Source organism: Papaver somniferum, chromosome 1 (assembly GCF_003573695.1).
Source record: "Papaver somniferum cultivar HN1 chromosome 1, ASM357369v1, whole genome shotgun sequence".
Taxonomy (NCBI): Eukaryota; Viridiplantae; Streptophyta; class Magnoliopsida; order Ranunculales; family Papaveraceae; genus Papaver; species Papaver somniferum.
In genome coordinates this window covers 182495612-182521569 of record NC_039358.1, presented here as the reverse complement: position 1 = coordinate 182521569, position 25958 = coordinate 182495612, and the positions used below count along the sequence as shown (strand labels likewise).

The following is a 25958-nucleotide window of genomic DNA, read 5'->3' as shown; positions in this document are numbered from 1 at the left end:
CGTCACACTCCAATAGAGGGGCTTCACTTGGATTCTTAATGTCCAAAAAAGTAGTTATGGGATATCCTAACATATATACAAAATGTCTAGCTTACCCTTTAACTAAAATAAAACTTAAAAACCGTAGAAGTGATTTTACGTCCAGGTTAGGATTAATTCCAACTGAAATTTTTTATTTGCATGTAGTTTAACGTACAGGTTTGGATTAGTTTCCAACCGTAGAAGCTCATTTTATGTCCAGGTTTCTTTTAATTCCAACCGTAAAATCCGATTTTACGTCCAGTTTTCTTTTAATTCCAACCATAGAATTGATTTTACGTCCAGGTTTAGTTGAATTCCAACCGTAATTTTCAATTTTACGTCTAGGTTTAGTTAACTAAATTTTCCTTTCGTCAACCTAACCGTAAATTTCAATTTTACGTCCAGGTTCCTTTTAATTCCAACCAGAAATTGATTTTACGTCCAGGTTTTGATTGATTCCAACCGTAGAAATTGGTTTTACGTCCAGGTTTGGATTGATTCCAACCGTAAAAATTAATTATTATCTAATTAAATTAAATAAAATTAAAATTAACTAAAAATTTATTCGGTCATTACAAAATTATTTGAGATAAGGAATTTTTGATATTACTTCTGGGTGACCCGTTTTTGTCTTATTAGGTGACGCCCCTCTAATGGAATGTGACGCCCCAATAATAGCCTTCTAGATAAACCACCCAATAATATTGAGGGTCATCTTTTGCTAGACAATGACGTGTTTCGAGTTCATAAAGTTTTCTTTGGCATTAAAAAAGAAAAAAGAAAAAAGATTCGAATGTCTACAAGACCCGCTCCGGACATTAGTTCTGGTTTTCCACTTGTGTTTTAAAATGAAGGCTATTATTGGGGCATCACACTCCAATAGAGGGGCTTCACTTGGATTCTTAATGTCCAAAAAAGTAGTTATGGAATATCCTAACACATATACAAAATGTCTAGCTTACCCTTTAACTAAAATAAAACTTAAAAACCGTATAAGTGATTTTACGTCCAGGCTAGGATTAATTTCAACCGTAAAATTTTATTTGCATGTAGTTTAACGTCCAGGTTTGGATTAGTTTCCAATCGTAGAAGCTCATTTTACGTCCAGGTTTAGTTGAATTCCAACCGTAATTTTCAATTTTACGTCTAGGTTTAGTTTACTAAATTTTCCTTTCGTCAACCTAGCCGTAAATTTCAATTTTACGTCCAGGTTTTGATTGATTCCAACCGTAGAAATTGGTTTTACGTCCAGGTTTGGATTGATTCCAACCATAGAAATTAATTATTATCTAATTAAATTAAATAAAATTAAAATTAACTAAAGGATTATTCGGTCATTACAAAATTATTTGAGATAAGGGGTTTTTGATATTAATTCCGAGTGATCGGTTTTTGTCCCATTAGATGACTTCCCTCTAATGGAATGTGACCCCCGATAATAGCCTTCTTTAAAATATCAAGATTTTGGTGCTATTAGGTGACTTCCCTCTAATTGGTTTTTGTCCGAGAAAGGTAAAGTCGCGTCCTACCGCGTCGTAGAAAATTCAGTGCTGTCGTAATATTTCATCTCTCTCTTCGGTTCTCTCCCATCTCAACTGAGATCTCACTTCTTTTTCAAATTCACCTCCCACTCATACAACAACTCTTCACATTTCTCTGCATCAAGGAGCCAAGTACTGGCGCGGGAACTGCGAATTCGTAAATCGATATACAACAACTCTACTCGTAAGATAAATCTCTATCTGCTTTGATTTCTTCTCAGATGATTTATTAATAAGTTTTATCTTCTTCAATCATGAAAATCCGTAAGGTTATGATCGGGTTTTCATTTCCTGCCAGTTTTTGTTATTTCTAGGGTTTTACAGTTTCGGTCTACAATTCAAATCGCTTAACTTCATCGTTAAGTTTTTACTTCATTTCTTCGTTTGATGACTTTTAGCTGGCTAATTGACTTATTCGTTCAGTTCCAGACTTTTGCTAAGGCTTGTTTATAGCCATTGAGTTGTTAAAATTTGATTTCAGCTGTATAGTAGTGAAAACCTAGGTTTTCATTTTCTACTTTTCCTTTTTCTTTTTCTGGTTTTTTTAGGAGATGTCTCGAGTAGAAGAAAACTGGGAGAGATTAGTGCGTGCTGCATTACGGAGGGAACGTACGGGTGGTGATGCATTTGGTCGACCTGTTACTGGAATTGCCGGTAACGTTCCGTCTTCTTTGGAGAACAATAGGGATATAGATGCAATTTTGAGGGCTGCTGATGAAATACAAGATCAAGACCCAAATATCTCAAGAATACGTAAGCTTGTGTTTTAATTTGATGTCATTTACTTTATTGTAATTTTATCTGAACACTTTTACTGTTATTACTTTTGTGCAAGCACGATTTTACCAATAGTTAGCTTTTTGCATTTGCATTTCACTATACAAGCGGTTTGAAATAACAGATCAACTTATCATAGATAGTTAACGATTTAGTATCTCATTCTCAGAGTCTCATTAACATAGTTTAAATTGCAACGGGGGTTCAAATACTAAGAAATGCAATAATATGCTGCATAGGTCGAAATAGCCTGTTCGGATTGGGAGCAATGAGAGACCTTCTGAAGTCCATTAGGATTGAGGGATTCAATCTTGCTATTGATATCAGTATTGTGGCCCCTTCCAAGATATGGTTCTTGAATGGAAAAAATCTTGAAAGGGTACATTATATATGGCAGAAAAATCACACCTATCTTCAAAGAGTTACTGATTGTTCTTGGGGATAAAAGTACGCCTGAAAAATAATCTAGTAAGGTTGTAGTGGATAAGGATTAGGAAACTACCTACTCGTGGAGTGCATGTATACTTGGAATGACTTTTTACTTACCAATTAAATGGTCCCTACTATAAACTTGACAAATGTTAATATTCCTGGTTGCTGTGTACTACATTTAGATAAATATTGTAGCAACACCAACAAGAACACGTTGGTAAAGTGTTGCGAGTAGTCAAGTCTTTAATCTGGGATTGACGTCTTTGAAGAAAATCATGATTCTTCACTGGATTTATACTCCCATTTTGAATTTGAATGAGTTAAGTGGGACTTTTTCTTAAAAGGGCTTTAATGGATTTTAGTCTGTCCTTGTTAAACTTCCTTTTGTTAGCTCAGTGGACCGAAGGTTTGTTGCGTCATGCTCAGGGTTGGCCTAGATTGAAGCCTATAATTCTTCCTGGTTATAACTAGTAACTTATTCCCTTCTTTTGATTATGAGGGGAGAGAAACTGATCTCTGAATTTATTGTTTGGTTAAGTGGGAATGTTATAAATACCCTCCATTTTGGTTGACCTTGCACAAATACCCCTGAGGGGTAAAAATTAAGTTTTTTGGAGTCAACTTGAGAAAGTTGCTTCCACTTTTTGGAAGCAACTTGAGAAAGTTGCTTCCACTTTTTGGAAGCAACTTGTATAAAGTTGCGTCCACTTCTGGAAGCAACTTGTGCTAGTTGTGTCCACTTTTTGAAGCAACTTGTGCTAGTTGCTTCCATTTTTCAGAAGGTAGGGGTATTTTTAAAAATTGAGTAAGGGTATATTTCAAGAGATAGATTTTAAGGGGTATTTAAATAATGTTCCCTTTGGTTAACGAGTGGGGTTTCGACAATAAACAAGACGCATTTTTTATGTTATCTGGTCAATTTCTAGGGAATCATCTTTTGTGCATATATCTATTTATCGGCACAAGTTGCATGTGGGCTGTGGATGCCAATCCCTTGGAATGACCAGCCCAGGGTCTCACATCACCACACCTAGAATTTTAGGGCCTACTATTATATAGTGTGCTTGCTCATTGCATTTTTAAGAACTGGATATTTCAGTTTTTTGGCATGATATATGGTCCTGTGCTGCAGTTTGTGAGCATGCTTACGCATTGGCACAAAACTTGGACCCCAACAGTGAAGGTAGAGGTGTGCTACAATTCAAGACCGGTTTGAATTCTGTGATCAAGGTATATTTTTGCTTGTGAAATGTTGACTGGTAAATTTTTAATATTTGCAATGATAGAAAAAGCCAGAACCAAAAGGAGTGAATTATGGAATTTGTGGCAGCTACATATGTTCCGTGTTTCGTCATAATGTCATGTTTTCGAAGAAAATAACATAAATCAGATGACAGATAGTTTCAAAACCTAAAGGAGTTGTTACGAGTTCACTAGTTCACTAGTTCAGTAGTGATAGTATTTTAAACCTTGTTGCATTCTTTGTGCTAATTTTCAGCAAAAACTTCTTAAGAGGGAAGGTCTAAGCATAGACAGAAGCCAGGACATTGCTCGCTTACGGGAATTTTACAAGCTCTACAGAGAAAATAACAAAGTAGATGAGTTACGTGAAGATGAAATGAAGTTAAGGGAGTCTGGTGCTTTCAGTGGTAACCTTGGAGAGTACGTGCTATACGAATATATATTTTTATATTTTTGAATGACTAGAATATGGAACTTTGTATCTTTTTTCTTGCTTGATTGGAGAGTGCATGCTTTTAAAGGTGTTGTTTTGTTGTTCCCTTTCTTGTTTATGTGGTATCTATTTGTGGATCATGATAAGGGGTAGGAAGAGTTAGGTATCCAGTTGTAAGAATATTTATAGTTACTGAAACTATGTTACAAACTGATTCCTGTATTTCGTTAGCTTCTGATTGAATGCGTGCTGTTTCACTGTTCCCTTTCGTTCGATGTCTTACTCTTCCTCATGCCTGTTGCGGCTTCAGTATCTTTAAATGATTTATTTCTTGATAGTAGATTGATTTTTATTCTTACTTCCAATATTATAGTTATTGAAAAATCTGTTAATAAAAATAAGGTTGGAACGGAAAACTGTCAAAAGGAAAAGGGTGTTTGCGACTCTGAAGGTTTTAGGTGCAGTGCTAGAGAAGCTAAGTGAAGAGGATGCAGATGGATTGATCTCTGAAGAGGTTAGATTTCTGGTCCTTGTTATTTACTATCCATTTAATGGAGAAAGTGGAAAGTGGACATGTATAGATTTATTATGGCGTGCATCCATTTATATATAGTAATCCTGTGATATCATCTCTGTTTCCTACTGACAGTTGTATTATCTGGCTGACCCAATTGAAGGAACAGATTTTCTTACTCGGTTAATTTTGCTTAATTGTTCAGCTGAAGCGAGTGATAGAATCTGATGCAGCGATGACGGAGGATTTAATCGCTTTCAACATAGTTCCACTGGATGCAGCCCTGACTACAACAAATGCAATTGTGTCTTTACCTGAGGTAAATTGCTTTTCCTTGATAGGTCTCAGGTTTCTGATTGTATTGACTTACTTGTGGACTTACTGTTGGTTTACTGTAGGTACGGGCTGCAGTTTCAGCTTTAGGGTACTTTAGAGGTTTGCCCAAGTTGCCAGAAGATTATTCGACTCCTGAGACGAGGAATGCAGATATGCTTGATTTTCTGAATTACGTTTTTGGTTTCCAGGTTTGTTAAATGATTGATTTTTGAAGTATTACGTTAAAGGATATTTTCGTTGCTTGAGTCAAGGTACAAAATGTCGAGGTATTGCGATCAAAATTATTGAAACATGTTGGTTTTGGTCAAGTCTGGTAGCTACAGTTTGGCGCTATGATAACGACCAAAATTCTTAATATGTCTGCAATTTTGGAATTATTTAATAGCAACTGTAAGATTTCTTCTGAAGTTTTTACTATTCAGCTTTATAAAATCAAATAAGGGAGTGAAATCGCCTATTCTTATAAAGATCAATTATGTATGTGTATAAATCTTACTTAAGACAAACCCCTAAATTGTATGCTAAAATTGTTTGGAACTTTTGTTCACAACCTTTTGACACATCACATATGCTTACACCTTATTTTTAAGAGATCAAGTCCCTCTTGACGCACATTTGCTAACACCAAGTTATGAGCTTGTTATGGAGAAGTACGCTACAGAACTCTCGTTTCTAACATCAGCTTGTCATGATAAAGATGCCAGTTTTCAGTTTTGTTCCTAGAAATTGGTTAGAACTTAGAACGCAGGGCAAGTGCTTTTCGGGTTCTTTAGTTTATACGAACAACTAGTGAATGAGATATTGAACTATAAGTTATAGTTTTCGAACCATGGTCTTGGAGGAACAGGTACACGGAGGTTGAATATGCTCTAACATCAGTACGTTTTAAATTTTTGCAGAAGGACAATGTTGGTAACCAGAGGGAACATATTGTTCTCCTCCTTGCCAATGAGCAATCTCGACTTGGCATTACAGAGGAAATTGATCCGGTATGTGTCTTCAATCTAAGCCTTTTCCTTTACTCATTTACTTGTTTACACTGGCACAACAGTTTCTTATCTCTTGTTCCTTCTAGGTGAATTATTAGCTTATTAGCTTCTTGCTTTTAGTACGCCCTAAACAGATAGCAGCCTTAGAGGATTGTCTATTTCCATGTTCTCTCTTTTTTTTTTTGATTGGTCAGTAGTTTAACTTGCTTATCTAATAAATTAATCCTCTGTTTTTGTATATTCACAATCTCGGTTGCTACTTCGATGTGTCATTAGGTATGCTTTTATTTCTCTTGTTCTTTTCTTTTCTTTTTCCCTGATTGGTCAGTATGAGAAAGCTGTTGTAAAACTAATGTGCTATTATCAGCATACGCCGTGTTAGACAAAGAGGGGGCGGGGTTCAGTAGTCACTCACCAATCTTAAATTTACTAATTCCATCCCTGCAAAGTGCAAAGTATTAAATGATGTTTTGGGGAGACCATAAGTCTTATTCTGAATGGACACACTTATATAATTTAATTTATAGCATATCACATGTTGCTGATTATGTTCTCTTTTTGTCAACAATGTAATGTAATCGTGAAAAGTTGGTTTGAAGTTCTTACCAGTTGATTGTCTATTATCCTTCTATCATTACCTTGTGCATTTTCCTGCTTCAGAAATTGGATGAAGCTGCCGTACAGAAAGTGTTTTTGAAGTCACTTGATAACTACATCAAGTGGTGCAATTACTTGGGTATTCAGCCAGCTTGGGGCAGGTATGTTTTATCTTGTTTAAGGGAGATGTATCTTAGTACTATCCCGGAGTAGTGTTTATTGTTTGACAATCTTTATTTTATATTTTCTGGATATTATCCTTTTCCAATATTTTGTTTTGTGCAGCTTGGACACTGTGAATAAGGAAAAGAAGCTACTGTTTGTTTCTTTGTACTTTCTCATATGGGGAGAAGCTGCCAACATTCGATTTCTTCCAGAGTGTCTGTGCTACATATTTCATCATGTAAGTAGACCCTTCTATAGATATCTTAACTTCATGATGTTTTCTTATTTACTTGTTCATTAGCAGTTCATGTCAATGGCAGCATTTGATTATTTTCATTAGAAATTCACTCTTCATGCAATTCAGTAAAGACCCTTTGAAGTGTCATTTGGTGTGTGGAATTATGCAATTTGTTGGAGGAATGTAGCAAGCAGTAAAAAAGTTCAACTTTGCTCCACGTTTTCATTATTTGTTACTTATTAAGTCATGTGCCTCTTCTTTGGGCATCAGTGGTTGCTTTCTTGCTGTTTCCGTTACTTTATTTGAAGAAGATCAGTTCTAAAGACATGCTGAAGACACCAAAAACTTTCAATAAAAGCTTAAGACATGTCATGGGATCGTGTACCTAATCATACGAACCGAATAACTTTGGAAGAGGGCTTAGTTCTTTCACAAACTAATATGCACCTGAAGGACAATCGTTTATAGCCTTGTAGGTGTTCAAATTATTTGATTTAATTATGCGGGAAATCTTATTAGAATCCCATGTTTTCTATTTTTATGGTCTTAATATATTTGTTTTCGTTTTTTTGCGTTAATATAGTGTCCCGTGAGAGTTATCTAAAAACATTAAAGTAAACTTAAATTTTGAAAATAAGCATTGTGAGCATACTGTAGCTTTAACAACATAGCGTATATGCATATTCTAGAGTTGGTCATTGCTTCATTTTCTCGGTTGCTTTTCTTATGGGTGCTTTTTCTCTAATTGGACATTTAGATGGTCAGAGAAATGGATGTGATTTTAAGGCAGTCAAGTGCAGTGCAAGCTGATAGTTGCAAGTTACAGACTGGTGGCCGTGCGTCATTTCTTGATCAAGTGATTTCTCCTTTGTACGATGTCGTGGCTGCGGTAAGTTTTGTGTGGTCTTAATAACTCGAGGTTCTAAATTCTTATATTCATATAGCTTACATTCTTTAAACTTGCAGGAATCTAAAAACAATAATAATGGCAAGGCAGCTCATTCAGCATGGAGGAATTATGACGATTTCAATGAGTACTTTTGGTAAGGGTATATGCTCAGAGTTCTTCATTCACGAACACAAGCGCTTGCTAATTGTTCATTTTTTTTTCTCGCCTCCTCTTTTTTCTTCCAGGTCACTACATTGTTTCGAGCTTAGTTGGCCGTGGCGCAGAAATTCACCCTTTTTTATGAAGCCCATACCGAGGTCTAAGGTTTGTGGTTGCGCAGGCTAATCAGTTTACTAAAATTTTCTTGCCCTTTCACTCGTTTAGGTTGTTTTTTATCTATGAATTTTCCCGTTTTTCTTAGCTACGACCCATATTTTATGTTGATTTTCTTGCTTTCTTATTGGTCTTCGAGTTATGTATTTTTACTCCTGATTATTTGTTAATCTGCAGGATTTTCTGGCATGTACTGGAGGTCAGCACCAAGGGAAGACTTCTTTTGTAGAGCACCGGACATTTCTCCATCTTTATCATAGTTTCCACCGATTGTGGATATTTCTATTTATGATGTTTCAGGTTAGACTTTAAGATTAAAAGCTAAATGTACCTTTTTTTTTTAATACAACTAAAGATGATCAAACAAGGTAGAAACAAGACAAAATAGTTTCTGTTTATTATTTACACTAGTAGATTAGTATAAGTGGGACTAATTGATAACATGGTAGCATTCTTTGTTAGCAGTGCGAGGCAGCGCCTTTAGGGGCAAGGCAACGCCTTCCCTGAAATTGGGTGAGCTGCTGCGCAGTTCATGTCTTGCCATGATACTGGGGCTTTTTGTGCATGTTAACCTGACCCATCAATGGCTTGCCCTGCTAACTATGTTGATATAACGTGAATTAGGATGCGTAAATTTTGTTTGTGTTGTGATCAATAAATGCAGGATAACCTGAAATCATGATAAATGTTGTTTACTTAATATTTGCATAAATCTTTTCTGCATTTTGCTTCTATTAATTTCCCTATAGTTCAAAACCTCATGTCTCTGTTGGCATTCATTCAGATAATTTAAATGTTCACTAGTACATTTGGAATTATTGCTAGTATCAGTGGCCTATAGCATTCATATATTGCTAGATGATTCGTGAAGAAGATGCATTATATAATTGATGCTGTATCTTGTAATTTGTTACAGTTTATCTGGGCTTCGAGGAAATGCATAACATTATTTACTTCATGCATACATTTTTCTTGACTAGAAACTCTTAATTTTATTTCTGGTTTCTATCTTTTCCTATCCATAATATAGTTTTGGTGCTTTTGATTAACAATGTTGTTGGTATTTGTTGCCTTTTGCTTGTTACTTAATCTCCAGTTACTCGTCATCATCGCTTTCAACCAAGGGAAGTTTAACGATAAGACAATAAGAGAGGTTCTTAGTCTTGGCCCGACGTTTGTCATATTGAAGTTTTTTGAGAGTACGTTTGTACTACCCTGCAATTCAGTCTTGGCACTATATAAAATCTGCTATACACCATATTGTGCTTTTTTTTTCCCTTTAAAATATTTTTATTGTAAACTTTGTTTCTTGTTGACACCCACATGTGCATGCCACTTTTCTTATTTCACTATAGACACTGTGCAAGAGAAAGAATGTTTCACCTCTTATGTATGTTGAGGAGTGTAATGCAGTGGGGGTATATTTAAGAAGGAAATGCATAGCAAGGAATGGAAGCTTGATTGAATGACCTCTTCACCTCCTCTTCTCTGTCCATCAGTGTGCTAATCCTGTTGTAGTACAGGTGTGCTGGACATTCTCATGATGTATGGAGCCTATACTACATCACGACACATAGCAGTTTCTCGAATTTTTCTTCGGTTTCTATGGTTTACCGGTGCTTCAGTCGTAATATCCTATCTTTACGTGTAAGTTATTTTCAGTATTCACCAAATGGTTTCGGATTTCATGGTTGGTTTCAAGTTTCTATTTGCTCGACTCAAACCGTGGACCAAGAGATGAGGAAGCAATGTTTCTGTCAATTTCAGGAAAGCTCTTCAGGAGCAAAGCAAACCAAATACGAGTTCTGTTGTATTTCGGATGTACGCCTTTGTCATAGGAATATACGCTGGTGTCCAACTGCTTTTTAGTCTCCTCATGCGAATACCTGCATGCCATAGCTTGACTAATTCATGTGATCGCTGGGCTATAATTCGCTTCTTTAAGTGGATGCACCAGGTTTGTTTCTTATGTTGCACATTGCTTTATAATCTGCGCATATCCTAACTTAGCAGTATGCAATTTTCATATTTTTGTATCGTTGCTGCGTGAAGGAGCGCTACTACCTTGGGCGTGGGATGTATGAGAGGACCAGTGACTATATCAAGTAATCTTTTTACGCTTTGCTACATAAAATTTCTTGTAATTGTTACTACGGTGTGCCTTGTGTCTTAATAATTGTCAGCCGCTTTCTGATGGCTATTATGTGTATTGTAATTATGTATGCTGAACATTTGCAGAGTGTCAGTTACTGATGTTATTTGCAGGTTGTGCCCTCACTTGTAAATTGCATTTATCACTGTGCTAGACAGTAGATTAATGCATGTTTTATTATTCATGATGCTATTTGGAGTGTCAAAATGTTTCTAATTTATCTATGGACTTGGTTAATGCATCAACCCGCATGACTACTGAAGTGTGCTTTTAATGTGATTTTTTATCATCCCGCAGGTATATGCTTTTTTGGGTAGTCGTGCTAGGCTGCAAATTTGCATTTGCTTATTTTCTCCAGGCAAGTTGCATTTTGAGATATTTCTTCGCATTGGACCTCAGATACTTCCGTATGAATATGTGTATTATACCCTCCTGGATGATTTATGCAGATTGAGCCCCTCGTGGAACCTACAAGAATTATTGCAAATCTTCCCGTTTTAGAATATTCATGGCATGATTTCATATCTAAGAGTAAGTCAGAAGTTTTCGGTTTCACTTACTTTTAGAGTCTAATTTGCCTTCTGCACCCAGGTGCTATTGCCTTTCTAAGCACGTCTACTTTGTGATGTGTGTTTCCTAATCCTCATTTGGAGACATCATATGATAAAACTGCTGTGTGTCTGCAGATAACCACAATGCTTTGGCAATTGCAAGCTTATGGGCACCAGTGATTGCTGTAAGTATTACTACCAATTTTTGTTTTTATATACACAGCACATGCATTATGCAATGATCTTTAGTTTTAAACAGGGTTAGATGGTCATTTCATATGTGGAGAATTTTCTGTTCACGGCAACATGAAGTTGTTTCTCTATTACACGTGGATCGATATACCTTCATGAATAACAAAATTCTCAGACACTGCTTTTTAGTTCCCATTCTGAAAAAACATCACCACATCACGTCAAATCAAATTGATTGATAAATTTGATATTTTCTAGCAAATTAGTATGCTAGAAATCTACTTTTAAGGGATAATATAATTTAAAAGGTGGAGTAGAAAGACCATTGTGTCCATTATTATGTTTGTTGATTTCTAGATTACCTTTCCTGAGACCTTTTAAATTGTTTGCATTTTCTGCAGATCTACCTCTTAGATATCTATGTGTTTTACACAATTATATCGGCCATTGTTGGGTTTCTTCTTGGGGCTAGGGATCGTCTTGGGGAGGTGAGTCGTTGTTTGATTCTGAGTTCTAACATTGCATGCATTGTAACCTGGAAGAAATGATTTGGTTGAGAAGTAAAATGTTCAATTGAGTTGCGCTAAGTTCCTGTCCTTGCACGTACTTGGGTGCTTACATTATCCTCCTTGTCACCTGTAATTATTATGCTCTTGTAGCATGTTATTGAGGTTCTTGAAGAGAAGCAAGTATTTCCATTTAACACTGCAGAACACTTATCAGTATAGTAAGCTTTTCTTCTCTATTTCAGATTAGATCATTGGAAGCTGTCCATAAACTTTTTGAAAAGTTTCCTGGGGCTTTTATGGAGACTCTTCATGTTCCTCTTTCGAGAAGGTTGTTTTCGCCGCTGTAATTTTTGTTATTATTTGTGTTTTCTATTTTGCTTCTCCTCTCCCCTCCATTATGTTAAATATAGGCGTCTGAATGCAATGTGTGTGTTGCAGGTCCTTCCTCCAAACCTCCAATCAGGTAAGACCGAAGTTTGCTTCGGACAGCGATGCACCCTTTATTTTCTAATTAAGAATAAGAAATTTATTAATGTAACTTAATCTAAAGCTTCCCAAGAACCTTTAACGTATAAGAAGATAAAGAAAACAGGGTACAAAAAAAACTTGTTTTAACTATGTTTATTCCGGAAACACCAATTATTAGGGAGCTTCCCAAGCCTGCAATGCCACAATATTCCTAACGAGTATATTGCCGATTGAATGGTCCGCTGTGCTTTTTGTATGGTAATGGGAAATTACATTAAGAACAAAATACTTATATAAAAAAAACAGTAGGTAGCCGTGAATCACATTACTCTAGAACTTGGGATAAAATATTCATGGTGTCATACATATACGTGCACGAGGGTGCTGAAGAATGAAATAACTTGTTTTCCACAAATATTCATGTTATCGACCGTTAGCCGTCCAAGGCTGACAGCAGCCTCCCTATTAAGATAAGTACTATTATTCTTCAAGCCTTTCATTATTAACTCATATATCCTGTGGTATGCCCTGTTACATCCAAAAATATATTCCCAATTCAAGAGAATGTCGTCTAGTACAACATGATTCAAGAGATGTCTGAGAGGAAGTTGAAATAAGCGTAGTTCTCCAGAACTTAACGGTAAATATTAAATTTAGGCGAAGAATCTTGAGCTGGTGTGTTCCCTCTGAATTTATTTTTGTGTAAGCATTTCCTTGTGACCCAATGTGTCTGTAAGATACAATTTGATTTCTGTTATCTGGTAATGAAAAACCAATTCGAGGGATATCTCACACAAGGATTGGATTGTACCCAAGATAAAAAGGGTTCGACTCTTCATTGACTATTGATATTTTGATAGCGGGGAATCTTAGTTCAGTTATTTGTTTCGCCTGCTTTCTAGCCATTATATGAACTTCTTCTAATGCTATTTATCTTTGCAAGTCAAGGTTTTTGAGAAGAACAAAGCAGACGCTGCTCAATTTTCCCCCTTTTGGAATGAGATTATAAAGAACTTGCGAGAAGAAGATTATCTTACTAGCTTGTGAGTATCATCAGTTTTCTGCTTTTTGTCCTTTTGTTGGTTTCACACATCAACTTCTGTAAATCTCAACACCTAGTACACACTTCTCTTTCACATTCCTACTCTTCGTAAATATTGTGTGCTTTTCATATGCAGAGAAATGGAGTTACTTCTCATGCCCCTAAATTCTGGAAATATGCCCTTAGTTCAGTGGCCCCTATTTCTTCTTGCTAGCAAGGTACGGTATATTTATGTTTGCTGCCAGATCAGTCTTGTTTTGTTAGCAGGAGGAAATGTTTTTACAATGAAAATACAAAGGAAAAAGAGGAGAAGGGGGTACAACAACCTTAGCCTTCAAGAGAGAAACAACATTGTTTAAAATTTTAGTTAGGTAAACCCACATAATTGTGGCAGCTAGGCTTAAAAGACCTGAATAAGAATCAGAGACCATACTTTCCATTCAATGTGCTTTGTTCAGATTAGTGTGTTCATAGTTGTTCAGTTTTCCCTTTCTTTCCTCTTCTGCAGTTATTTATGGCTAAGGATATTGCTGGTGAGGTCAAGGACTCGCAAGATGAACTATGGGATAGGATTTCAAGAGATGACTACATGAAGTATGCAGTCGAGGAGTGCTATCACACTATTAGATACATTTTGACAGAGATACTTGATGATGAAGGAAAGATGTGGTAAGTACACTTCATCTGGTTATTACTGCTTTCTTGTGTCAAAGTTTTGTCCACATATTTCTTCTTTAAACTCTGACAGTAAGGCAGTAGTATGGATGCTAGCTTCAAGAGTTTTCCAATAGCTTTTCAAGAATGTTTCTTTTTTTGAAAAAAATGCATTGTTTGTTCCGCCTCTTTTCCCTGTTCCCGGCTTTAATAGAAAGTACAGTATATTCCTTCGGTGGACTCGTTAGCCATTCAAGTCACAATTTAATTATCACCAACCCACCACCACTACCCTGAACCCTGCAACCAATTCTAAAATTCATTACGGGAAAGCCACTCCCGTTATACCACGACACAACCAGTTAGCCATCATACCTATTGCGACTGACATCCCAGTCACGGCTCCCTCTTGACGTTTATGCTCGCACCACTTCCACTTCCATAAACTTCGCTCCTGCCAGTAACTCGATTACTGTGATCTGCTACCATTGCATGTCATAAATCCGCCCCACATTGGTATATCCAGTAACCAATTGGTAAATAATAAAATATGTTGTCCCACCATGTTGCACCACCGTTGCCATACAACCTCTGTTACTTTACTGCATCACCAAATCAGTCATCACATTTTCGCTATGTCTCCACAGTCGCTACAATTTCTCCATTTTGGTATTTTTATCTTTTGTTTTTGAGTTCATCTACTGCCAAACCAACCAACTTATATATTTTTTTGCCTTCGAAATGCCTCTTTAAGAGGCATACTGCTACTTTCAGTTCCTGGATACCCTCTTTTTCATGACTTATAACTAATAACAAATCTTTTTAATCTTATGGTACTGGATAGGGTGGAGAGGATTTATGAAGATATTCATGGGAGTATAATGAAGAAGGAGATTCATTTTGACCTTCAGCTAGTTAAGCTGCCTCTCGTCATATCCAGAATTACTGCTTTGACTGGAATTCTGGTAGGTTCTCGTTCTATTCTTCCTGTTTGCTACTTTGCATTTCATATTATTTATTTTTGTAGAATAACATTAACATTTAATGATTGATGTTAGTGGTCTTCATAGGTCCTCTAAGTTATACTATTTAACATGGTTTCTTGTCTTCCTGTCATTAAATCAATGGAATGATTATTGAGATAACTGCTTTATCTATTAAAGCAACGTCAGTGTAGGATCGCACATTCTACTCATGTTTGGATTGTCAATAATGAAGTTTCTTTACATCCACAGAAGGGAACAGAATCACCTGAATTGCAAAAGGGTGCTGTGAAAGCTGTGCAAGATCTCTACGATGTGATCCAGCATGATATTCTTTCTGTTAATATGAGGTACCGTAATCTAAAGTGGTGATTATAGTGAAATGTTTGGTTTTTTGCTTTAGAATTATTTTGTGCCTTTGTGGTTCTTACTTATTATTTTCATTGTAGAGGAAACTATGAAACATGGAGTATTTTAATAAATGCAAGGAGTGAAGGTCGACTTTTCTCAAACTTGAAGTGGCCCAAAGATGCTGAGTTGGTATATCTTTAAACTTTGTTCCTTTTCCTTCCAGGTAGCTTGCTTTATAGCACTTATTTGTTTCTACTTTTTGAAACTATGTAATTTATAACAAACCCAGAGAGCACAAATTAAGAGATTGCACTCACTCTTAACCATCAAAGACTCAGCTGCAAACATTCCAAAAAATCTGGAAGCCAGGAGGAGGCTGCAGTTCTTCACGAATTCCCTTTTCATGGAGATGCCTGCTGCTAAGCCAGTCCGCGAAATGGTGCCTTTCAGGTTTTCTTTTCCCAATGCATTTTGTGCTCTATTGATTTCTATTTATGAGTTCTATATTGCTATAGTTGTATATATAATGCTGATGGACATTAATCTTGTTTGCGTGGGTATATAAATTGCAGTGTGTTCACTCCGTATTATTCTGAGATTGTACTTTATAATATGGCTGATTTGCGAAAGAAAAATGAGGATGGGATATCTCTATTGTTTTATCTGCAAAAGATATTTCCAGGTTTATTTTCTTCTCAAAACAAAATGCTGCATATCTCCTTTTATCTTTATAGGTTCGTTACAATTTTCTCCTTCATTTTCTGTCTACCGTCCATTTACTTTTTCGAGCTGGACATTTGGATGCTGCTCATAATCTATATGCTTTACAATCATATTATGGAATCGGTTTTATGGGCAAAGAAGAGCGATTCAACTTATGTATTGCTTCTGAGTTGGCATACCTTCATAAACGCTTGTGCAAGTTTCAGTCAAATTAGTCCAACAGCTCCAGCTGGCACTATAAAACTTACTCTTTCATTTTTCTATGCTGTGATAAGTCCACCAGCTCCAGCTGGCACTATAAACTTATTCTATATTTCTAATGGGCGTTGTCATTGTGAAGTACTGTATGCAACCTTACTAATTGATATACAAGTGGCTGGCACAGGCAATTGATTTGCAGATCGAGTGGAGATTTTGTTTCTCTTTTGGACATCTATTGTTTTCATACTTTTTTATAAACTCCAGAATCTAATCATACTTAACTATCTGTTTGGTATGATCTGAGCTATATCATATTTATATACCTACAGATGGTCCTGTTATTTTAACTCATTATTTTGAATTAACCTGTTGATTGCAGATGAGTGGAAGAACTTTCTGGCTCGAATAGGTCGAGACGAGAATACTTTAGACTCTGAACTTTTTGAAAATCCCAGCGATGTCCTGGAGCTTAGGTTTTGGGCTTCTTACCGCGGACAAACATTAGCTAGGACTGGTAATTTCTTAAAAACTTTTCACTAGGTCTCCTATTTCTTGATCTTTCTATGTTTGTTGAGAAAGCTCCATAATTTTGATATAGTACTTGGTGTCGGTTGCATTGATTTCTGAATGAAGATTATCCTTCGTACTCTTGATGTTTAAACTGATTGTCTAATATTTTCTTACCAATTTTACGACACCTTCCAAGATAGTGACAGCATATTTTGTGGGATATCTTTTGTATCCTCTATGTTTGAATTGATTGCTTAAATTTAAAGTGACAGCATGTGGTTTAAGTAATAGATTCTTGAGGGTTTGTGTTTGCCTTTTTTTCCCCCTCTCATTCTCGTACTGTTTGTTTCTTTATCAAATTAAATTACCATATGAAGGATCAGGCAGCATGATTATTAAAGTTGAGTTAGTACAAGAATTTTAGTTTCTTGAAGAAACGGTTATAATTTTCTTCCTGGTAATTCTGTGTGACCTTTTCGATATTGCTAGGTTATATGCAAGATTGGTCCTCAATTTTCACTGAAACTAAAATTGCTGTATGTCTTCTCTTAGCCTTTTAGCTCTTGTAGTTTGTAGTTTTTCTGCATTCTTTAACTTGCTGGAGTTGATGCAGTACGGGGAATGATGTACTACAGGAAGGCAATTATGCTCCAGAGCTATTTGGAAAGGATTTCTCCCGGAGGTTTGCATTCTTGATTCCATATATTATATTCTTGTTTGAGTTGTATTAGGAGATGCTCTAATGTTGGAAATTACAGATACGGAAGCCACACTCTCAGCAAAGGAGGCCTTTGACACTCAAGGTTTTGAGCTGTCCCCTGAAGCTCGAGCGCAGGCAGATCTTAAGTTTACGTATGTTGTAACATGCCAAATCTATGGGAAACAGAAAGAACAACAAAAACCAGAGGCTGCAGACATTGCAATGCTGATGCAACGGTATTATGCAACTCATTCCGATCTCGTGTTTGTGTATGGATGTTTTATCAACTGTTTTTAGTTTCTTAGATATTGATGATTGCTTTTGCTAATAGACACGAGGCTCTTAGAGTTGCTTTCATTGATGTTGTTGAAACTCTAAAGGAGGGTAGAGTTCATACAGAGTACTACTCAAAGCTTGTTAAGGCTGACGACAATGGGAAAGACAAGGTTTGAATCTAACTGACCCTCTTATTTTAGGTCTTCCTATCGTTATATTATGACATCTTTCTCTCATTGGATGTCATTTATCTTTTTTCAATTATTCCCGTTAACTATGACATCATTTAGCAAATTAGGAGGAACCTTTTAAAACATATAGGGAGCCTAAAATTTCCGACTTCACGAGAACCTAAGATGTCTATCTTAATCAATCCACTAATGCACTACTCCTTGATCAATTCACAGAGTTGAAGCAATGATTCACTACCGTATGCGGTTAGTTCTTCCTAAAAATTATAAGTCGTGAAAACTTGCTATTTCGAAACTGAAAACTGTAATAGAGTATCTACATTGTCTACTGATCACCATCATGTGCCATTGCACATGAACCCGAAACCAGTGATATAGATATTGAAACATATCAGCGGAACAAGGCTTTATGTGTAGCTTTCTTAAATTTCCAAAATTTTGGAATCCCTTCATTTCCCCACGGTTCTTGCTCTTGTGAAGGCCATAAGACCTAGTCTTAGGGAGCCTAAGATTTTCCATTCCGCAAGAATACATGCTGTTTATGCTCCATGATTGCACTATTCTTTGATCCATAGTGTTAAATTTTTCTAAAACTCATTAGTCACCAAAGCTAGCTAGCTAGCAGAAAAAAAAACAGTAGTGGAGTGTCAACATTGTGTAGTAATCAGCTAGTGTCATTGCTAAATATTGCGACCTGAGGCAATTCTTGAAGCTAGTAATCAGCTAGTGTAAACATATCATTTGATAATACCTTATGTGAGCTTTCCAAAATATTAAATGTTTGAATAAGAACGCTTTGCCTTCGTGTTTCTATTTTGTCATCTTATATTAGTGCGAAAAGATTTTACTTTGTAGTGAGCCTAGGATTTTCCACTTCCCCTTCAAAAACTAGATGAAAGAAAGACATCTTTATCTTCTCATCCTACATTAGTGCAAAAAGATTACTCAGAGAGCCTAGGATTCACTTCACAAGAACACAAGCTATCTATCTTAATCAATCAACTCCTCAGTCAGATCATAGAGTTGAAACAACGGTCCACTACCTAGAGCGTATTCTCTTCTAAAACTTGTTGGTCATTAAAACTAGCTACACAAAAGAAACAAAAACCCGTAGTTGGAGTATAAACATTTAGTAATCAGCCATTTATGTGCCATTGTTAAAGATTGCGATCAGAGGCAATGCTTGAATGCGAAACTGGTGTTGTGGACTACCAGCTGACTAACTGCTTTAATAAAGATGACATCTTAACAAACCCTGAAACCAAAATGCTTGTGCATACTCAAGCATGTAAAGGCCTAATACAATTTCTTTTTTTTGCTTCATGTTCAAAGTTCCTCTCATGCTAATCCAGAAAATTTGCATGGCCAATTCTTCTCGTATTGCAGGAAATATACTCCGTAAAATTACCAGGAGATCCAAAACTTGGTGAAGGGAAGCCTGAAAACCAGAACCATGCTATCATTTTTACACGTGGTAGTGCAGTTCAGACAATTGATATGAATCAGGTTACCATGACTCTTACTTTTACTGGATAAACATTATGTGTAGTAGCTATAGCCCGTCTTTCTCTATGAGTATCCTCGCCTTTATTGTTTACATCAGACTCGTATATCTGAGATTTTCTTAGAGTCATTCTACAAAATCCAGTGCACAAGAAGTGTGTGGTCTCCTGTGCCTGGTTTACAGTTTGTAGAATGATTTGCTTTTTAAACTATTGTTTGTATATGGAAAATCACTGTCCCTTCTTGGTACAATTCTTTAGTGTGTCATCTAGTAAGGTACTGTGTGTCATCTAGTAAGGTACTGTCCAATGTAAAGATAGCAAGAGCTGGTTGTGATATTGGCATAATTATGTCTGGAGAAATACGTAGCTGTACTTTTGTTTGCTTTCATTAAATTCTCTCTTTAAAAGAGATAAAGAGATAATACTCTTTTAAATCTGTAATTTGCTGATTACATGTCCCTATCACTTCTTTTTGGGCGACCTAATTCTTCTATGGAATACTTTTTCTTAGGATAATTACTTCGAGGAAGCCTTGAAGATGAGAAATTTGCTGGAGGAGTTCTATCATGATCATGGTATTCGTCCTCCAACTATTCTTGGTGTAAGAGAGCATGTCTTCACAGGAAGGTATACCTCTCTTTCTTTCCTTCATTTGACAATTGTGTATGTACCATAACTGCGTCACTGTTTTCTTTTGTATCTATAATTATCAAGATCGCTTCTCTGTAATGATTCACAGTGTTTCATCCTTGGCGTCATTCATGTCCAACCAAGAGACAAGTTTTGTAACTTTAGGCCAACGTGTTTTAGCAAATCCTCTGAAGTAAGTCTACCTATCATGTGCATATGGTTTGTTTTAAATTTTTCCATACATGTTCAGAGGTAACACATTTTACATCTTTTCGAATTATATAGGGTGCGCATGCATTATGGACATCCAGATGTGTTTGATCGAGTTTTCCACATAACAAGAGGCGGCATCAGCAAAGCATCACGTGTTATTAACATTAGCGAAGATATATATGCTGGTAACTCCAATATATTGCTGTGAGGCAACTATTCATAGTTTCTCTTAGTGACTGAATTTTCTGCTGAGGAAATAGCCAATGAAGAATATCAGTTTGCTTAGTGTCTCAAAATAATGCTATCAAAAAAAGAAAAAAAAAAGGTGTCTCAAGATTATTAGTTTTTGTGCAGGGTTCAATTCAACATTGCGTCAAGGCAATATTACTCACCATGAGTACATTCAGGTATGACTGGACGTTTGCTCAAAGAACGTTTCGTATTTGACATTATATTGGGTTATTGCAGTTCTCTTATTATGTACCTACAGGTTGGAAAAGGTCGAGATGTTGGTCTTAATCAGATTGCAGTATTTGAAGGGAAAGTGGCTAGTGGTAATGGTGAACAGGTTCTTAGTAGGGACATTTACAGACTCGGTCAACTCTTTGATTTCTTCCGCATGCTGTCGTTCTACTTCACCACTGTTGGATTTTATTTTTGTACTATGGTATGCTACTCGACTGCAGTTATTAGACCATTCTCAGTCCTATAAAAAAAATTCTTGAACTTTAGACAAGATTTAGGGCTTGGGTTCACTTTCATATACACATTAGGTGAATATGTTCTGAATTTCGTTTTCTCATGTTGAGTAGATTAACTTGCAGTTTAAAGTTCTCCGGTGATTGAACATTTTCATGTTTATGCAGTTAACAGTGCTGACTGTGTATATTTTTCTGTACGGGAAGATATATTTGGTGAGTTGGCATCTCTGCTTCTATATGATACTGATAGATTCTTAAAACCAAAGCAGGTATTGTCTGAATATTCTTAATTCCGTGAAGCATGTCTTGTTGGCTGATGGCATCCTGTAAGATGGTGACTAGGCATCTATGACTCAGAGTTCAAAATTTGTGCATCTTCGATGATAGCAATAGGAACTTGCTAAATAATTCTTACTGCTTGTTTGTTATAAATAGAAAGTAGCTATGTTGTTGCAGTTCTGTATAAAACTCTGAAGGGGTGAAAAATACGTGTTTCATTTATCCTGTCTTGCTTTTGAAGTTCTCTTGAATTACTTGAGTAGCTGAGATTTGAAGTTGCCATCTTGAAAAACTTATCCTGAGATTTGATCTAGGCACTCTCTGGAGCCGGTGAATCTATTATGGAAAAAGCCAATGTGTTGCAGAACACTGCATTGACTGCTGCTCTCAATACACAATTTCTTTTCCAGATCGGTGTTTTTACTGCTATACCGATGATTTTGGGATTCATTTTGGAGCAAGGTTTTTTGAGGGTACATCGTCTCTAAAACTTATGTCCCTTGCTATGTTTTACTTAAAATTTTCTTTGGGTGATTAATTAATGAACAGTCCTACAGCTACTTGCCATGTCACACTAATTATTAAATCTTGTTTGTTATTGATATGCATATATATATATAATGCCCCATAGCCTTGGGAGGTTGGTTTTTCTCTATGTTAAGCTTGCAGTCATGCCAACGCCATTTAAGAGAGTTAGTCTTGGTCCTGGGCACTAGCCAAAAACAAATTTCATGCATGCGCTACAGGTGACTTTAATTTTGGTAGATATGGCTTGGTCATATATTCCAGAAAAATCGTGGTATTTCCAAGTGGATTTAACTGCAATAAACATATTTAGTAAGGTAAAGGAACTGACATCTCAATATCGAGCATGTGCAAATCTGATAAGTGGTATCTTAGAAGCATCATGTCTAAACTATACGAGGATCCTACTCTGCATTGTCTTAGAGAGTCATATCTCATGGCTTCCTTATGAAGATATTATCTCATGTTAGTGTTGCTATTTTCTTCTTTTGATTTTGTTGGCAAGTTGGCACCTTCCATATGGTGTGATCTGGCTAGATCTATTTGTTGTGTTGGCCATTCACTTTATTCACCTATATAGACATTTTTACCCCTTTAAAAGTGAAAGATTTTTGATCTCGAGGAAACTTCTTTATCTCTGCATATATCTTCTGAATTCCTGTAGGCGGTTGTCAGTTTTATCACAATGCAACTCCAGCTTTGTTCTGTCTTCTTCACATTTTCTCTTGGCACAAGAACGCATTATTTTGGTAGGACAATTCTCCATGGGGGTGCAAAGGTATATTTTTGCTGATCTTTCTTAGTATCTTTTTTCTATCATTTTCATTCAGAAAATATCTAAAAATTAGTTTCTCTCAACAGTATCAAGCAACAGGCAGGGGGTTCGTGGTGCAACATATTAAATTTTCAGCAAATTATAGGCTATACTCGCGAAGCCACTTTGTTAAAGGGTATGTGGTCTGTTCTTTTGGATTTGGTGATTGTTTTTAATTAAGTTGGAGCTGTTTTTAATTCTTGTCATCCAAAACTTTATAGGTTAGAAGTTGCACTTTTGCTGGTGGTGTACGCTGCTTATAGATATGATGATGGTGGTGCTTTAGGCTATATTCTTCTTTCTGTTAGCAGTTGGTTCATGGCACTCTCTTGGCTATTTGCACCCTATGTGTTCAATCCATCTGGTTTTGAATGGCAGAAGTAAGTAACTTTCCATTTTTGATTCATTAGACGGGGACAAGTAGAATGACAAGTGTGTTCTACTGCTCTTCAGGACTGTAGAGGACTTCAGAGACTGGACAAATTGGCTCCTGTATAGAGGTGGTATCGGAGTAAAGGGCGAGGAGAGCTGGGAAGCTTGGTGGGATGGGGAATTGGTATTTTGTCTTGCTACCTTGGCTTGACGCTTTCTTTTTTGACAAACTCCCGGAGGAGTATTTTATTGAAAATTGAAATAGGAGGTGAACCTTAGTCTCAAACATCTAAATAAAAAAGAAAATATCACAAATATGTAGGTAGTCAACAGAGATCCCTCGCTCTGAGATCCGTCACTCCCCATAGCATGTTATGGAACATCAGGTGGTTAGTGCGACCATTTGGGTAATGCGTGGGCTAGAATATTCCCTATAAATGTGAGAGCGCCTAAATTGAGTCGTCTTTTAGTGTGCCAAACAATTATTCCAATGTACGTGGAACCTCTGTGGTACAATAGGTTTGACCTATAAAAGAAACAAAGAAAAGAGACTCTAAATCCGCAGTTGACAATTCAGTAGCAATCAGTTATGGTGAGATGGCCAGAAAGCATCTTGTTCATTCACTACTAAGTTGCTGTGGCAGATGTTTTTGGTAAGAAATATGGTACTATTGTCTGATGTATGGAAAGCTCAATAGAAGTATTGCATGTAACAGTTGTTTTAGATAGAAGAAGAGATGTGTTTCTTTTCTTTTTTTCAGATGAGAGGAGCATACTGGTTGGCTTACATTATGTTATGCGTGCAGTTATATACAATACATAGCACAAATGTCTTAAACCTGTATACTGGCTACTGCCAAATTCGTTCTTAGAATCTGAAAAAAGCTCAGCTTTAACCTTCGGGGGCACTATCTATACCACCAAGTTTGAGATTGCGAGTGATCCTTTCTGCTATTAGATCGGGATTGACCTCAGAAACAAATTACTTGTATGGAGCTATTTGGTGATGGACAAAACCTTACACATGTTACGGATGCAAGTTATTATGTATCACCACACTTATTCTAAAAGTCTGGTTTCTGTTAAGACAGTGTCTTATAACATTTTATTTTATCACTAGCTTTTGCTAGCATATTTTTAATGCCAAATCTTGTCTTTTAATATCTGTAGGAACATATTCGAACATTTGGAGGGAGGTTAATGGAGATCTTACTGAGTTTAAGATTTTTCATTTTCCAGTACGGCATTGTTTACAAGCTGCATGCATCAGGGGATGATACCTCTTTGACGGTAGACATTCTTGAGAAATAAAATTTGTTTTTTTTTTTTTTTTTTTTTTTGTATGGGCCCTCTTTTTTGTCATAGAAAAAGTGTAATTGCAAATCAAAAGAATTTCATTGCTACTGAAGAAACATTTCTATTGTTGCCTATGCTTGAACTCAAGTTGTTATTATTTTGCAGGTCTACGGGTTATCGTGGATCGTGCTTGCTGTTCTCATTATTCTTTTCAAGGTAAAAACTACTTGAATCAAACCGTATCCCGTTTTCTGGAAGAAAACTTCTGGTATCATGTTATGAACATTCATTCATCCTCATGTGGTGGGTTTTCCAGGTGTTTACCTTTAGCCAGAAGATATCTGTTAATTTCCAGCTGGTGCTGCGCTTTGTCCAAGGCGTATCATTCATGCTAGCAATGGCTGGTTTGGCTGTTGCAGTGGTACTGACTAATCTATCCGTGCCAGATATCTTTGCCTGCATCTTGGCATTTGTACCCACTGGATGGGGTATTATTTCGGTAATATTCCTGGCCTGCTAGTGGTTCTTTTTCACACTTACTGTTTTTCTTTTTCCCGTTCTCTATATTGAGCTGACTGAACGAAGTGGCATTTTGATGCTTAGAGTAATCCAGTTTTATGGTAGTTGCTGTAGAGGAACATTTTGGTCAGTTGTATTTATGAATGTCAACTTCAGACTCAAGTATAGGTATTTAAGAGATGCTACTATAGTTTTTTTTTGAGGTAAAACTGAGATGGTGCTCTACTGTGGTACAACTAGTATAATGTAACATTGATGATGAGTGGTACTGGTATAGGATGCCTTATCAATTATGTTCTCCCCAGGATGTCATCACCTTCAGAATAGCCTTTTGTTTGTATATATATACATCAACATTGATGATGAGTGGTACTGGTATAGGATGCCAGCTTATGACTTACGTTCTCCTCAGCATTCAAGAAATCAACTTTGTAGATTTATTGGAAATCACCCGTCAGTGAGCCTAGAACCTTATATTTAGTTGTTTAATGTGAGGGATTAGAAGTATTGCTTCTAGGCTAAAATGATTATATGTTGTCATGAGATCTCATCACTTAAAGTTGGCATTTGAAGTATCTGTACACTCTTTTGGCATTTAATTTACAGCGACTTGAAAATTATGCTGTTTAATGAAATTATAGATAACTGTTGCTTGCAAGCCGTTGATGAAGAAGCTTGGGTTGTGGAAGTCGATACGCTCCATTGCTCGTCTATATGATGCTGGAATGGGAATGATTATCTTCATTCCCATTGCCATTTTCTCCTGGTTCCCCTTTGTCTCAACATTTCAGACACGACTGATGTTCAACCAAGCATTTAGCCGGGGGTTGGAGATTTCTCTCATCCTTGCTGGAAACAACCCGAACTCTGATCTATGATGGCTGTGTTTCATTTTAAACTCTGTATTGTAAAATGTAGGAATGAAATGTTTTTAGGCTTTACTCCATTTTTCAGTGTCAGGATAGTAAGATGTGTAATGACGTTTGATCAGTTGTGATGATATATCTCATGAGAGGTTGGAAATACTTTCTGTATAAAGAACGGTGTAATGATTCCTAATTCTTCTGTATAAAATTTTGTTTGTATTTTGATCA

General features: G+C 36.4%; 1 protein-coding gene across 1 annotated transcript; it reads left to right on the top strand.

Annotated features, from left to right (window-relative positions):
- The first annotated feature begins 1519 nt into the window (after positions 1-1519).
- Positions 1520-25958, top strand: LOC113309419 (callose synthase 9-like). Its single transcript, XM_026557854.1, has 52 exons — positions 1520-1746; positions 2111-2315; positions 3904-4001; positions 4270-4433; positions 4849-4960; positions 5166-5279; positions 5359-5484; positions 6196-6285; positions 6946-7043; positions 7168-7285; positions 8043-8174; positions 8252-8328; positions 8420-8498; positions 8685-8807; positions 9604-9706; positions 10031-10154; positions 10275-10464; positions 10560-10612; positions 10957-11017; positions 11109-11190; positions 11346-11395; positions 11804-11890; positions 12154-12239; positions 12350-12374; positions 13328-13422; positions 13558-13639; positions 13930-14090; positions 14920-15040; positions 15311-15408; positions 15508-15598; positions 15699-15859; positions 15982-16091; positions 16713-16847; positions 17457-17525; positions 17602-17779; positions 17875-17989; positions 19397-19516; positions 20027-20142; positions 20255-20338; positions 20431-20543; positions 20713-20765; positions 20849-21025; positions 21225-21272; positions 21653-21811; positions 22528-22641; positions 22725-22813; positions 22899-23057; positions 23131-23233; positions 24220-24339; positions 24511-24561; positions 24662-24844; positions 25506-25958. The coding sequence occupies exons 2-52, from the start codon at positions 2114-2116 to the stop codon at positions 25740-25742; spliced, it is 5736 nt and encodes a 1911-aa protein (XP_026413639.1). The 5' UTR covers positions 1520-1746; positions 2111-2113; the 3' UTR covers positions 25743-25958.

Coding starts and splice junctions, on each gene's coding strand:
- LOC113309419 (XM_026557854.1), top strand. CDS start 2,114: ATGTCTCGAGTAGAAGAAAACTGGGAGAGATTAGTGCGTGCTGCATTA. Junction 7,286..8,042: donor TGTGCTACATATTTCATCAT/GTAAGTAGACCC, acceptor TTGGACATTTAG/ATGGTCAGAGAAATGGATGT. Junction 11,891..12,153: donor CTAGGGATCGTCTTGGGGAG/GTGAGTCGTTGT, acceptor TCTCTATTTCAG/ATTAGATCATTGGAAGCTGT.